At 45.8% G+C, this 12,746-nt stretch overlaps 6 protein-coding genes across 8 annotated transcripts; 3 read left to right on the top strand and 3 right to left on the bottom strand.

Annotated features, from left to right (window-relative positions):
• Positions 1 to 500: 500 nt before the first annotated feature.
• On the bottom strand, positions 501 to 4,228 carry LOC115763984 (26S proteasome non-ATPase regulatory subunit 1). Of its 2 annotated transcripts, XM_030706796.1 has the most exons (4): positions 4,138 to 4,228; positions 3,046 to 4,050; positions 1,563 to 2,870; positions 501 to 1,493 (listed from the first exon to the last, which is right to left on the bottom strand). In XM_030706796.1, the coding sequence occupies exons 2-4, from the start codon at positions 4,007 to 4,009 to the stop codon at positions 664 to 666; spliced, it is 3,102 nt and encodes a 1,033-aa protein (XP_030562656.1). In that variant the 5' UTR covers positions 4,010 to 4,050; positions 4,138 to 4,228; the 3' UTR covers positions 501 to 663. The 2 variants fall into 2 exon arrangements, with proteins under 2 accessions (XP_030562656.1, XP_030562657.1); XM_030706797.1 differs by lacking the exon at positions 4,138 to 4,228 and having other exon boundaries at positions 3,046 to 4,080.
• Positions 4,229 to 4,357: 129 nt separating this feature from the next.
• LOC115764043 (histone RNA hairpin-binding protein) lies at positions 4,358 to 5,478 on the top strand. The gene is made up of 2 exons (XM_030706883.1): positions 4,358 to 4,635; positions 4,692 to 5,478. The coding sequence occupies exons 1-2, from the start codon at positions 4,483 to 4,485 to the stop codon at positions 5,292 to 5,294; spliced, it is 756 nt and encodes a 251-aa protein (XP_030562743.1). The 5' UTR covers positions 4,358 to 4,482; the 3' UTR covers positions 5,295 to 5,478.
• Positions 5,479 to 6,456: 978 nt separating this feature from the next.
• LOC115763972 (eukaryotic translation initiation factor 2D) lies at positions 6,457 to 8,296 on the top strand. Its single transcript, XM_030706775.1, has 2 exons — positions 6,457 to 6,911; positions 6,974 to 8,296. Exons 1-2 carry the CDS (start codon positions 6,512 to 6,514, stop codon positions 8,278 to 8,280), a joined length of 1,707 nt encoding a protein of 568 aa, XP_030562635.1. The 5' UTR covers positions 6,457 to 6,511; the 3' UTR covers positions 8,281 to 8,296.
• Positions 8,297 to 8,362: 66 nt separating this feature from the next.
• On the bottom strand, positions 8,363 to 9,512 carry LOC115763974 (phosphoglycerate mutase 2). Its single transcript, XM_030706777.1, has 3 exons — positions 9,321 to 9,512; positions 8,760 to 9,257; positions 8,363 to 8,696 (listed from the first exon to the last, which is right to left on the bottom strand). Exons 1-3 carry the CDS (start codon positions 9,421 to 9,423, stop codon positions 8,530 to 8,532), a joined length of 768 nt encoding a protein of 255 aa, XP_030562637.1. The 5' UTR covers positions 9,424 to 9,512; the 3' UTR covers positions 8,363 to 8,529.
• Positions 9,513 to 9,589: 77 nt separating this feature from the next.
• LOC115763973 lies at positions 9,590 to 10,713 on the top strand. Its single transcript, XM_030706776.1, has 2 exons — positions 9,590 to 9,911; positions 10,002 to 10,713. The coding sequence occupies exons 1-2, from the start codon at positions 9,808 to 9,810 to the stop codon at positions 10,690 to 10,692; spliced, it is 795 nt and encodes a 264-aa protein (XP_030562636.1). The 5' UTR covers positions 9,590 to 9,807; the 3' UTR covers positions 10,693 to 10,713.
• A 69-nt stretch (positions 10,714 to 10,782) lies between these two features.
• LOC115763975 (GILT-like protein 2) lies at positions 10,783 to 11,808 on the bottom strand. 2 transcript variants are annotated; one of them, XM_030706780.1, is made up of 5 exons: positions 11,684 to 11,808; positions 11,468 to 11,632; positions 11,123 to 11,416; positions 10,920 to 11,065; positions 10,783 to 10,860 (listed from the first exon to the last, which is right to left on the bottom strand). In XM_030706780.1, the coding sequence occupies exons 1-4, from the start codon at positions 11,741 to 11,743 to the stop codon at positions 10,925 to 10,927; spliced, it is 660 nt and encodes a 219-aa protein (XP_030562640.1). In that variant the 5' UTR covers positions 11,744 to 11,808; the 3' UTR covers positions 10,783 to 10,860; positions 10,920 to 10,924. The 2 variants fall into 2 exon arrangements, with proteins under 2 accessions (XP_030562640.1, XP_030562638.1); XM_030706778.1 differs by lacking the exon at positions 10,783 to 10,860 and having other exon boundaries at positions 10,912 to 11,065.
• Between the last annotated feature and the right edge of the window lie 938 nt (positions 11,809 to 12,746).

Here is a 12,746-nt window from a genome sequence, read left to right as displayed (position 1 = left end):
AGAACAAACAATAATATTTAAAATCAAATCCTAGCCCAAGTCGTCACGGTTGTAAGTGTAAGAACGCATCGGCTTAATGCAAATGTTGCATTTTTTGACTTGTTTTAATCGAGTTTTCTCGCTCTCTGAGGCATAACCACAGCGTCGGAGTGTGTGTATGTGTGCGTGTGTGTGAGAGACCGCATCCAACGGTTTCATAGCAGTAGCCAGAGCGAGACAGCGAATTTGTTTGTCAACGGCAATTTAAAAATTTGAGCGCGAGCGATTTCCAAGCATTGTGAAATTGACAAAAATAAAAATAAAATATAGGCGTGTTTGCTTTGGTACACAAACACGGCAAAAAAAAAAAAAAAAAAAAAAAAAAAGAAACAAGAAACAAGAAGCCGGCAACAGCGATGCTCGAAAGTATTTTGATAAGATGCTATCATTTCACCAAATTAGAAAATTTTTTGACAATTGAGTCATTGAGCTTGGAGTCCCTGAAAATACGAATTTCTTTTACATCATAAGCGATGAACATTTATTATGGGTAATTATGGATTAGCGTTAGTTCTGTGTATTTTTTTTGTTGTTGTTTAGTAAATTTGGTGAAAAATACATTTGAATGCAATATTGAAAAACCAAAAACATGTTTACTTAGATAATGACAAACAACATGCCCATTTAATCCTCAATATATTCGAATGGCTCTGGTGGCTCGGGTTCCTTATCATCATCGTTCATTGGACCAAATGCAGCGACCGGTTCGACCAGTTCCTGATCTTCGGTTTTGCCCGTATGCTGGAATACAATGATGCCGCCAATTGTCACATCTTTCATGGGCTCATAGAACTGGCCATCGGCAACGCTGAGCACCTTGAGCTGTTGGCGCAGGGCACGTGCCGGATTCTGTAGCATTTCGAAAGCGGGTTCGGGCTCCTTCTTTTCCTTCTTGTCCTTTTCTTTGTCCTTTTCTCCAGCCACGCTGGTGCTGGCCTCCTTATCCTTATCGTCTTCCTTTTTCTTTTCCTTATCATCCTTCTTCTTGGGCTTGGACTCCTCCGCTGGCTTGTCGTCAGCCTTAAGAGCTGTTTCGGACTTCTCCTCATCCTTTTTGCTGCCTGCAGCGGCGCTCTCCTTGCTGTCCTCATCGACATCCATTTTCTCGTCCTCCTTCTTGTCGGCATTCTCGCGACGCTTCTGTCGTGCTGCAATCGAGAGCACAGCCGTGGCCACCTTCTCGCGTTCTTCACTCTTCTTCTCCTCCAGTGGCGCTGGGTAGGCATATAGTGATGGCTTCGCCGCCGATCTATACTCCATCTTGGGCATCTTCAGATCCGAATTCAGACCAATTACACAGGTGGGCGTAAATGCCAGCGAGAGCGTGTGCGCCAACGGGAACCAGTACCAGTACTGGGTGAAGGCCAACATGCCGACCACAGCCTGCAGGTTGGTGTGTCCAGTGCGTGATTGCAGCGAGAGTGTGGCATTGCGACCGCCAGCATCGATGATGCCTGCAAGCAATAGATCAAGAGGAAATATTAAATAAGACACTTGCATGGAATCAGGTGTATGTCACCCACCTTGTGCCAAAATGGCACCATATTTGGCCATGACATCCTCGTGCTTGTTGCTGATGACTTCGGCGTACAGCTGGCGGAAGAAGGTGCTCTTGGGGCAGCTCAAGTCTGTGTGCTGGATGAGTATCATGGCGGATGCAATAAGCGCACCCTGACGCACAAAGTTCACAGGATCAAACTTGACCATGGGCTCCAGCAAGGCAATTGCCTCACGCAGACCAGTGCCGGCGCAGGCAATGCCCAGCGCCATGGCGGCACCATAACGCACATGCGGATTATATGACTCGGCAAGCAGACTAACCACCGATGGGCACTGCTCCGGCGTGCGGAACAGAATGAAACCAATCGCCGTGACAGCAGCGCGACGCACATCGTCATTTACATCAGAAACGGCCACATGGAGCAGCTTGCGTATGGCCTTGTTGCTGCCGGTGCCATTGTAGGCCATCGCCAGGGTGTACATGCCCGAGCGACGCAAGACGGGATCCTTGTCGGTGGAGAGGCTGGTGACAAGCGGATCGGCCTCTTCCAGGCGCGCAAACATGGTCAACGAGATGCCAACAGCCAGGCCACGCAGAATCTTTTCGTGCTGCGTCTCCTGCGCATACGATACCATATCCTCGATGGCCTGTGCATTCTTGGAGCCCAGCATAACCATGCCCATGGCAATGCCAGCTGCCTCGCCAGTAACAGCATCGTCCTGGTACAAATTAAACTTCAATTGTTCGTACAGATCCTGGCGATGGGTGCCCATGCCGGCTAGGCCCAGGCCCAGGCAGCCACCATGGCGCACATTCTCGTTTTGGGAGTCTTTCAGCTGCTGCAGCAGGTAGTCAATTATATTGGCGCCATGATTGGCATGTATCAGACCCAGGGCGTACAGTGCGCCACCCTCGGAGTAGCCAGAGCTGGGTCCAGCCTCCTTGGGCAAATAGCTTTGCATGAGCGCCAGCGAATCCTTTTCGTGTCCGCGATGTATCACACCCAACGAGGCGGTAGCTGTTAGCTTGGCCCAATTTGTGGCACGTGCCAACCAATCCAGATTGTCGCGCAGGAACTGATCCGAGGTGGTGCCGCTGTGCATGAACGCATTCGCGATGACAGTCGCCGTGTGGCAAATGGACACACGCACCGCCTCCTTGGTGCCGCGCAGTATCTGCAAATCGGCGTGATTGCTGCGTATGAGAAACTGCAGCTGCAGATCTATGGACACTTCGCCGGAGAGTATGGAAATTAGCTTCTCAATATTCTTCTGATGAAGCTTTTCCATGTCGTTCAGCGAGTCGATGGTGCGCTCAATCTTGACATCGCCTGTAAAGCAAAAATGAGGGGGTAAATCATGAAAAGCTGTCGACTATAGTCTTCTTTTTTATATCAGAGACTCGTAAAGAGATTTATCTTAAAAGGCAAAGACAGCCAAGCTGGGAATTGCTGAGCTTGGTCAAGATATATAATATTTAAAAGTTAAAAAAAAAGTTCCGCTCACCATCTTTATCCTCGATGGTTTCCATGCTCTCATCGCTAAGTAATTTGGCCTTCTCATCATCAGATTTGGCAGCGGCATCGCTACCGTTTGCTGTGGTGCCCTGGGGCTTGAATGTGCTGGGTAGGGCTGTGGGTATGGGCGCAGTATCCTTGAGTGCCTGGAGCACGTTGCCCAGGAACTCCTGTGTCGCAGACTCGTACAGATCGAATGCAATTTGATAGGCCATCAGATTGTTGGCCTCGACGGAGGAGCCGGTCAACTTGTCCAGCATTTCGGCAACGGCCAGGGGATCCTCCAGAAAGATCAGACACTGGCACATGTTCACATAGTCGGGCACACCCAGTTCTCGATAGAGGCCAACCAGGCAGCGCAGCACCTGATTGCGAAAGCCGCGATTCTGGAGCAGCGACATGGTGACATTGTAGGCATAGGCCAGCATGCCACGGACATCGTCCGACTTCATGATGGACACCTCAAAGATGTCCATGCGACGCGTTTCCAGTGCAATGCCAAGTGCCTGACGGTACTGATTGTCGTCCAGGCAACGTTGAATCATGCGATTCACAATGGCCTCCAGACGCTCATCCACAGGCTTTGCCTCCTTGGGATTCTCAATGAAATCAACGCGTTGCGCAATATAGAAATCAATGCATTTGGCAATGATTGTCTCAGTGTACTCGTTGCGCGCATTCACATCGAACAGATCGCCAGCGCCCAGCGCATATGTGAGTGCATCCTCAAAGGAGCCCAGATGATAGAATACCTTGGACGCAACCATGCCAGCAAGTTTGTTCTCTGGAAATGCTCGGTCCTCGTGCAGCATTTCAATTTTCTCAATTGACTCGGATATTTCCGGCCAGAACTCATCCACAATGTTGTCCAGCTTCTTTAGGGCGAAAACCTTGAGATCTGGCATCGGTTCATCGAGTAGGGATATTATCCCCGCGGCGGATGTGAGGCTCATTTTTTGCTTGCGTTGATTTTTCCCCCAATAATAAATATGTTCTACGAAAGTGTACGTAACATATGATTAATTTGAATCCAAAAACTGTCTGATTATAATTGAGACAAGTAATTTTTTGCAGTACTAACCAACGATTGCAGTTTTTAATATTACACAGACTTTTCTTTTATGCCGAAAAAACGCTAAATCACCAATCGTTGTAGTGCTGCACAATGCTGGCTGTGTACATGAGTGTTGGAAAGCGTGCGTTATGCAGTGTTGTTCATAAGAATAGTTAACACGAAGTGGCAACACTTTAGCAATTGTTATCGATAGCTATCGACATACATAATTCCCCGCAACTTGGCATCGCAGCAACAAAAACGCGCGAACAACTGGCGCAAGCGAACACAACACATAGTTTTGTTTGCTGAACGCACGTAGTTAACGCCCTCGATTACTTTATATAAATAAACAATAAAAATTGCAACAACATGATGTGTGAGGATCAACTCATGTCTGTGGATGCAACACCGATTAAAGGCGCAGGCAGCCTAAATTCCTCCGGCTCGTCCATTTCAATGGACGCAAAACCACTGAACAGTTGGGCCCAGGAGGTTCGCGCCGAGCTGGGGCACAGCGACGAGGTAATTGATGATCTTCAAACCATATGCAGAGCCAGCTAACTAGTTGTCAATTCCAGGCATCGTCGTCGTTCAACAGCAGCGCCGGCAGCGCAGCTGCACAAGCAAAGCGCGAAATGGCCTTTGAATTTCTAGATGGCAGCAATGAGGAAAAGTTTGAGCGTCTGGTGAAGGAGGAAAAACTAAAGACGCCCTTCAAGCGGCGTCATTCCCAAACGCCGCCCACACAGAGCACCGAAAATAGTCGCTCCAACAGTCCAAATAGCAGCACATCATCAGCTCAGAATGATGTAAATCCACGTCCCAAGGCGCATCTTTTCAAAGGTCACAAGGAGGAAAAGCGTGTGCGACACAACAGCTATACCTCGTCCACTTCATCGTCCTCCTCGTATACCGAGGCAGATCCAGAAATACTATCGCGCCGCCAGAAGCAAATAGACTATGGCAAAAACACGGCTGCCTATGAAAGATATATTGAGAATGTGCCCAGAAATGAACGTACTCGCGAGCATCCCAGAACCCCCAACAAATATGGCAAGTACAGCCGTCGAGCCTTCGATGGGCTGGTAAAGATCTGGCGCAAGCAGCTGCACATCTACGATCCGCCCACGGCAAAGAATTCGCGTACTTGCGAAGCTGATTCGGACTCTGACTCGGATTAGAGGTGTTTTATTAACATGGGGCGCGTTTCTCGGGGGACAATAACTGAAACGATGGTACAAACTCGGGCAAAGTTGAAGTAAACAACATTTACACATATATATATATCCCATTAAATTAGCCTTAAAATACTGCTCGCAGGCAAAGTATGTTATGTTATGTTATGTTAACATAAAATGAAATGTTTAATAAAATGGCGTCATTTTGATCTTGATTCTTTGAGACTGTTTTACCTGGAAACTGCATCGAGGGAATTTCAGAATTGTGCGCATGTAATGCACATACATATGCATGTGTATTGTACATTCAAGGCGGGCCAGGAATAGACAGATGTTTTATCAGCTTATGCAGTGATATACGTTTTATGTATGTATGTACATATAGTGGAAGCTGCCTATAGCGGACCGTGATGTGCGAACATTCATTATTCAAAATCGTATACATACATACATACATGTGTGTATAGTGACGTTAATAAACAATACTTTTTATGATCAGCAATTTCAGTATGCAACCAATTTTTATATATTTATGTACTTTCGTTCGATCTAGGCATAGGTTTTGTAATTTAAGTAGCGTTTTGTCAATAAAGCGACTGTTAAACATGTTCGTCAATAGGAGCTGTCACTTTATGTTAAGTTTTCATTGAACTGGAATACATTTATGCAAATCATCCGTTAATTTTTTATCAAGCAACGGTGCATGTCTATTGTGAACTGTGTTGGGTTACTCTTTTAAAGTACACAAATTAAGCAACATATTTATTATGTGTAAATTTTGCGAACCGGCATGCAAACAGTGTTGCCAATTGAGCCATTTTCTAGCTAAGTTTGCTTGGTATTTGAATATTGGAATCAGCTACTTTTTTTAAAGCGGCAGCTGGCAGCACCGCATACATCAGCTGATTTCTCATTGGGCGACAAGTCTATTGTGAACTATGATAATTATACATAAATACATACATATGTATGTTTAATTTGATTAATCTCTTCACCAACTTATGTGAAACGTATTCAAAAAGCTTAGGACATAAATCATTATTATTATTTGAAATTTTATTAAATATGCATTATTTAATTAAATTGGCAAACGGGCATGAACCAGCGACCAATCAGCTGTTTTGTCACTGTGCAACGGCGTGTGTCTATTGTGAACGTCTGTTAGTTTATATTTATTTTGATTATTTCGTTTACGTACGCAAATTACACGCAGCACGCACATGTTTCTGAAACCCTACCGATTAAAGAGTAGCGCAGCGCTCAAGGGCTCCGAAGCCAAGAAACTGCGCGCCCGGCTCGAGTTGGCATTTCCGCATGTGCCGGCCGAGAATCTGATGCCGGCAAAGGCGAATGTGACGCAGCTGAAGATCCTGACGCATGGCGGGCAGCAAAGCATGGTCTACTGTGTGGACAAGCAGCCGATGTTCTTTGAACTGGATGGCGGTCAGCTGGTGCCAACGCTCTACACACTATGGTCAACGCCAGACATATTGCCATATCTAACCACACACGAGGGTGTGCTGCCCAAGCTATCCAATGGCGCGGACTTGATGCTGCCGGGCGTGGTGCCGCTGGGCGTCGGTCTGAACATGTACGGTCATTTCAAGAAGGGTCAGCTAAGTAAGTGTGTGACACCATTTAATATTATATACGAATACAAAAAATTCTTTTGATCCGTGCAGTGGCTGTCAATTTGACCAACAACAGTTCGGCCATTGGCGTGGGACAGCTGGCGCGCTCCAGCGACGAGCTGTACATGTGCGGCGGTCATGGCGTGGCTGTTAAAATGCTGCACATGTTTGGGGATAAGCTGTGGGCACATGAGCCCAGTCTGCTGCAGCAAATACCGCTGAACAAGACGAAGCCTTTGTCGGGTGAGGACTTTCCCGCCTTGGGATCATCAGATCAGCACCGCAAAACCATAAAACCAACGCCAACCGAACCGACAACTGTGAGTGAACCGCTGCCACAAGCGGAGGAAACAGACGAACTGACATCGGGCGCTGCTGCCTTGTCGCTGGAGGAGATTAGTGAGCCTGCCGCAGATGCTGCAGCGGAGTCACCAGATGAACCCACGCCGGAAACACTTTTAAAGAATGCATTTCTGGCTGCACTTAAAAACAACGGCAAGAAGCTGCCGCTGCCGCTCCTCACGAGTAATTTCTATCGGCTGTACGTGGTGACCGAAGCGTCTGAACAAATTGATTTAAAAAAGACGCGCTACAAGAAGCTGTCCAACTTTCTGGCCGAGATGGTCGACCAGGGTTTTATAGTTGTACGTGAGGAGACCAAGGGCGTTGACAAGATCATTTCCGTAGACTTGGAGCATCCAGAGCTGGTGAATTTTATAACGGATGTCAAGACTGGCGACAGCAGCGGTGCCGCCGCAGAGACGCCCCTATTCCATTCGGAGCTAAAGGAGATGTACATTGTTTCGGATGTAACCGCCGCATTCTTCACTAAAATGAACTACAAACGCGGCGAGGGTATACCCGTTGGCCAGGTCAAGAAGATTGTGCGCGAGTATGTGAGCAAACATGGCCTGGCTGATCCGCAGACAAAGCTGGTGCGTCCGGATGCGGTGCTGCTGGAGCTGTGCGGCAACCGTGAGGGTACCTTGAGCGAAATCACCTCCATAATAACCAGCAAGATGGAGCATTCCTATCAAATGTGCAGCGGAAAGGATACCAGCGGCAAGCCGCAAATCCAAATGTCCCTGGCCACACGGTCCGGCAACAAAAAGGTGACGCTGGTCAGCAACATCGAAGCCTATGGCATCATCATGGCCGAGCTGATAAAGCTGTGCAAACAGGGCGCCGCCGCCAGCACAAGCATTGTCAAGTTGCCGCATCAGAAGCACGAGCAGCTCCAGGTGCAGGGCAACCAAATTCGTTTCATATACACGCTACTCACGGAAACCTACAAGGTGCCGCCCAAGTGTATACTGGGCCTCGAATTGGCCAAAGATGGCAAGAAGAAGCGCAAGTGATGAAGTCAGTAAGCAATGCATATAATACAGCCCACGGGGCAATAAAATGAAAGTTCCACTCTAAGCCTGTGCTTACTATAAGTTTGTGTTATAATAAATTATTTATTAACTGTAGTGGGGAGTGGGTATGAGAACCAATTAATGCTACGAGAACCACAACAATGAACGGGAGGATATATCCAGCTTCTATCTGGACTTAACAATCTCTAGCAATTGTGCTTTTATATTGTGTCGAACTAAGAGCTTCATTTACTTGGCCTTGCCTTGGGCAGCAACGGCTTCGATGGCCTTCTTGACGGTCTCCTCGTCACCCAGGAACTGCATGGATACAACGGGCTTGAAGTTCTCATCCAGCTCGTATACAAACGGTATGCCGGTGGGCAAGTTCAGCGCCATGATGGCATCCTCGGACAGATCTGTAGTGGTTTTAGAGTAAATTCAATTCTTATGGAATAATAACATTTCATGCTGTTGCTCACTATCTAAATGCTTGACAATGCCGCGCAGACTGTTGCCGTGGGCCGCAATCAGGATGCGTTTGCCCTCCTTCATCTGTGGAATGATGACATCGTTCCAGTAGGGCAGTGTGCGTTCAATGGTCAGCTTCAGCGACTCAAACATGGGGAACTCCTCGGGCTTAGGTCCCTCAGCATAGCGAGGATCCTTGACAATGGTGTCATAGTAGGGATGTCCCGGCTCCATGGGCGGCGGTGGTGTGTCAAAGCTGCGTCGCCAGATTTGCACCTGAGCCTCACCGTACTTGGCAGCGGTCTCAGCCTTATTCAGGCCAGTCAGACCGCCATAGTGACGTTCATTCAGGCGCCAGGTCTTATAAATGGGAATCTCCTTGTGGCCGCTCGCCTGCAGTATGCTGGCCAGTGTGACCTGGGCGCGCGTCAGAACCGAAGTGTGAGCCACATCGAATTCTAGCCCTGCGTTCTTGACAGCCTTGCCAGCAGCTAGAGCCTCCTCCTTGCCTGCGCACACAAAAGTATTGATTGGTTTTTATTAAGTATTTGATTATGTGCATTTGGATTTACCCTTTTCGCTGAGATTGGCATCAAACCAGCCGCAGAATTGATTTTTCTGATTCCACTCGGACTCGCCATGGCGCACCATAACAATCTTGTATTTGCCACCCATATTTGATAGTTGGACTAGTTTGCGGAAAATTATGTTATAATAGCGGCGATGGCGCTTACAGCACTGTCGCTTTCCTTTAAATTTACTTAAATATGACCTACAAGGGGGCCAATCAAGGTCGTAGTTGTCAATTCGCGTATTGCAACGCTGTGTGGGCAGTTCGCGTTTTTGTTACGTAGTCTGTTATGTTACGCGCACTGCTGTTACGTTTGGCGCCAAAGCTTCACGCAAAATGCAACTCTGTTTCGTGGGCCTGCTAACGCAACAAATGGGCAGCCTTGGCTATTTAGTGTGGAAGAAGAAGACAATAAGCAAAGCATTGTTGATTTGTGCTGCAGCAACAGTTATTTTTTTAATATTTTTGATTTAATAAGCCTGAGCATTATGACTGAAAAGGTAATTGTGAGATGTAACTGGACACAGTCGGCTGGCAAAGAACTGTCCCAGCTGGTGCCCACACGCTTCTCTGAGGAAGATGTCTTTGAGAAGTAAGACAAAGGATTTCCATTTGCAATTGCAAACACACCCAAACAGGTTAACATACATATATATATTTATGTGCACTTTTGCCCTAACAGGCCCGACTTGGACGACGTTATCGGCGAGGAGCGTGTTGTGTTCATGTATATCGACTACCCCACAATACCCTGTGAGCTGCAATTTCAAATATCGCCCAATTTTAAAATTGCCGCCATAACGCTTGTGTGCAGCGCACCCAAAGTGGAACTTTTCGTGGGCCCCACCCAGGAGTATTTGGAGACGATCTATGGCAGTGCAGTTAAGGAAGATGATGGCGATATACCCATACGCCCATATCGTTACGATGTGGAAATCGATCGTTCTGGCATCGCGGATATCAATTTAAAGCTGCTCACCTCGGCCAAGGTGATTCGCATTTATGGCGCTATGTTGCACATAGCTCCAAATCCGAATGGCATTACCACACAGTTGCAAAAGCCATTCGATATACAAAAAATACAGGAGCTGCTGCAAAAAGGAGGCACTGGCTGCGGCACTCCAAATCAAGCCAAGGACAGTGATCAGAAACTGCAAAAGTTTATGAGCATGATGAAGAGCTATGTGAGTCACTCGGAGACTCCGATGCCAGCGGCTGCTGGCACTGAGATGGGCGTGAGCAGTCTGAAGGAACATATCGACGCCAAGTTCGAGCAGTTGGAGCGCACAATTGCCAAGAGATTGGATGCATACGAGGCGCAACAGGCTGTAAAGTTGGACAAAATTATTGCAATGCTCGAAAACAAAAACTAAATGATTAAATCATATATTTATAAAGCCATCCATCTATTGCATCTGTAATTCTAACTTTGACATGTATTTCAATTTAGTTAGATAACGAATTTAATTGTGATCTTTTGAAAGTTTCTTTGTAATTGTGTTAAAATTGTTATTTGGCAACTGATTTCCTTAGCTAAATCCCTGTAATTTTTACTTAGTACTTACGAGAAGTCTGACACTTTCAATATACATGTACTAACCATTATTAATGTTTTGTTCTAATCGTGTTGCTCCTTGCAGATAGCTCACAGTTCTCTAGACTCTTGTTGAACTTGGCTTTGTATTTGGCGCAGAAAGTCTGGTCAAAATTATCTGATAGACTCTCCTGATCCGTTTCATCATAAGCCTGAGGAATCACAAAGGTTATTCTAATAACTCTTTGGCCTAAGCTGCTTGTACTTACATTATCCACGGCAATGGCTGGCACACCTCGGAATGCCACTTGGGCCGTTGCCTCACCATATTTCTTCAATATTTCATTGACGCTGCGCGCCTTCTTGCACTCCTTGACAGCACTCACATCTATGTTATAGCGCTTGGCGCACCTATCCAGATTGTTTTTGCGTCCGCGCATCATGCAGGCAATTAGCTTTAATGATATGGTCATATTATTGTGCTCCAGGATGCAGCCATGCCAGGCATTCAGCTCACATTCATCCGCGCCGTGCTGACAGGTGAGTTCGCCCGCCTCGTTCACCTGAAGCGTGGCATTAAACGGGTTTCCTCTAAAATTCATTAAATCACCTACCTTCGCATTTCCATAGGGCACCAGCGTCAAGTCCGTGTAGGGCAGCCTATCCATGCGCGTCATCGAAGGATTCAGCTGAGTTGTCACAAACTCCATGCAGTATGGACAAAGCGCTTCGTAGTAGAGTGTTATGGGTAGCTTGGGCGCATCGGGATCATGATTACGCTGCAAAATGTTGTTGTCAATACGAGGTCAAAGCGGCTAAAGTTCACTTGCCTTGGCAATGCAGCCTAGCAGCCCGAAACCAAGCAGCAAAAGACAAAAAGGCTCCTTCATTATTTAGCAATTTTATGCGTGGAACTGAGATCCAAAACCCTCTAACGACGCCTTGACACTGAGAATTGAGTAAACAGAAGTCAAACTTTGTAGTCTTTGTAATCTATAACTGTGATTTCAAAAGCGCCCAGAGGCGTAGACACTGGGGATTCACTGGGTAATATAAAATATATTAAATTATTAATAATAATCCCTATAATCTCTAGCTACGCCTCTGTTTCATCTTAATCTGCCTACATTTCCTCATTTCGTAAAGTACGATTACTCAAAGCGAACAAGTGCGCGCTGAAAAGTGCGTTTATTGTCTCGTCTTTCAAATACCCTATCATTGTATTTTGCATACACACTTAGAATGTATTGATGTTGGAAAAAAATTCAAAATAAATTGGGTTCAGTGTACTCAGTTCTATTTCGTTTCTCAAATTGAGGCAAAGTTAGCTTGCGAGTCTGTGAGTCCTTGAATACCTTGTTCGGCGCCTATTTATTATATCTTTGTGAATCACGCGCATGAATATCGCGACCACAAAATCGGTGCAAGAAGTGGGCACATATATGAAGTCTTAGACACAGCTCAAAATAAGAACTTAGAAAAAGTTAAACAAAGAAAATCTAACATTGTAAACTTTTCACAGAAAAAAGTCTAGCTTTGTTGCATAGTGTTAGTAATAGGTACATGGAATTTGCTATTACATGTGTTGATGGATACAATTAAATATCACAGCTGTCGCTGTTTATTGTCGCCAGCTATGCGACTGAATCAGATTACAGATTCAAATACCTCAATGATTCATAACTGGGAAACTAATTAGCAATGTGAGCTGCTGACTTAGAGAAAGAGATTTAATAAATGAACTTTCCTGGTTGCTTAAAATTTCGAACTCTTCAATATTAGAGGTGGATTGTTATTATTGTTATGAGTATTATTATTATTATTATTATTATTATTATTATAAGTATTATTATTATTAGTATTATTATTATTATTATTATTATTATTATAAGT

Source organism: Drosophila novamexicana, unplaced genomic scaffold, assembly GCF_003285875.2.
Source record: "Drosophila novamexicana strain 15010-1031.04,08,12 unplaced genomic scaffold, DnovRS2.1 tig00000817-arrow-arrow-pilon, whole genome shotgun sequence".
NCBI classification, from domain to species: Eukaryota; Metazoa; Arthropoda; class Insecta; order Diptera; family Drosophilidae; genus Drosophila; species Drosophila novamexicana.
Note: the sequence above shows the minus strand (reverse complement) of the source record. Positions and strands in the feature narration are given on the sequence as shown.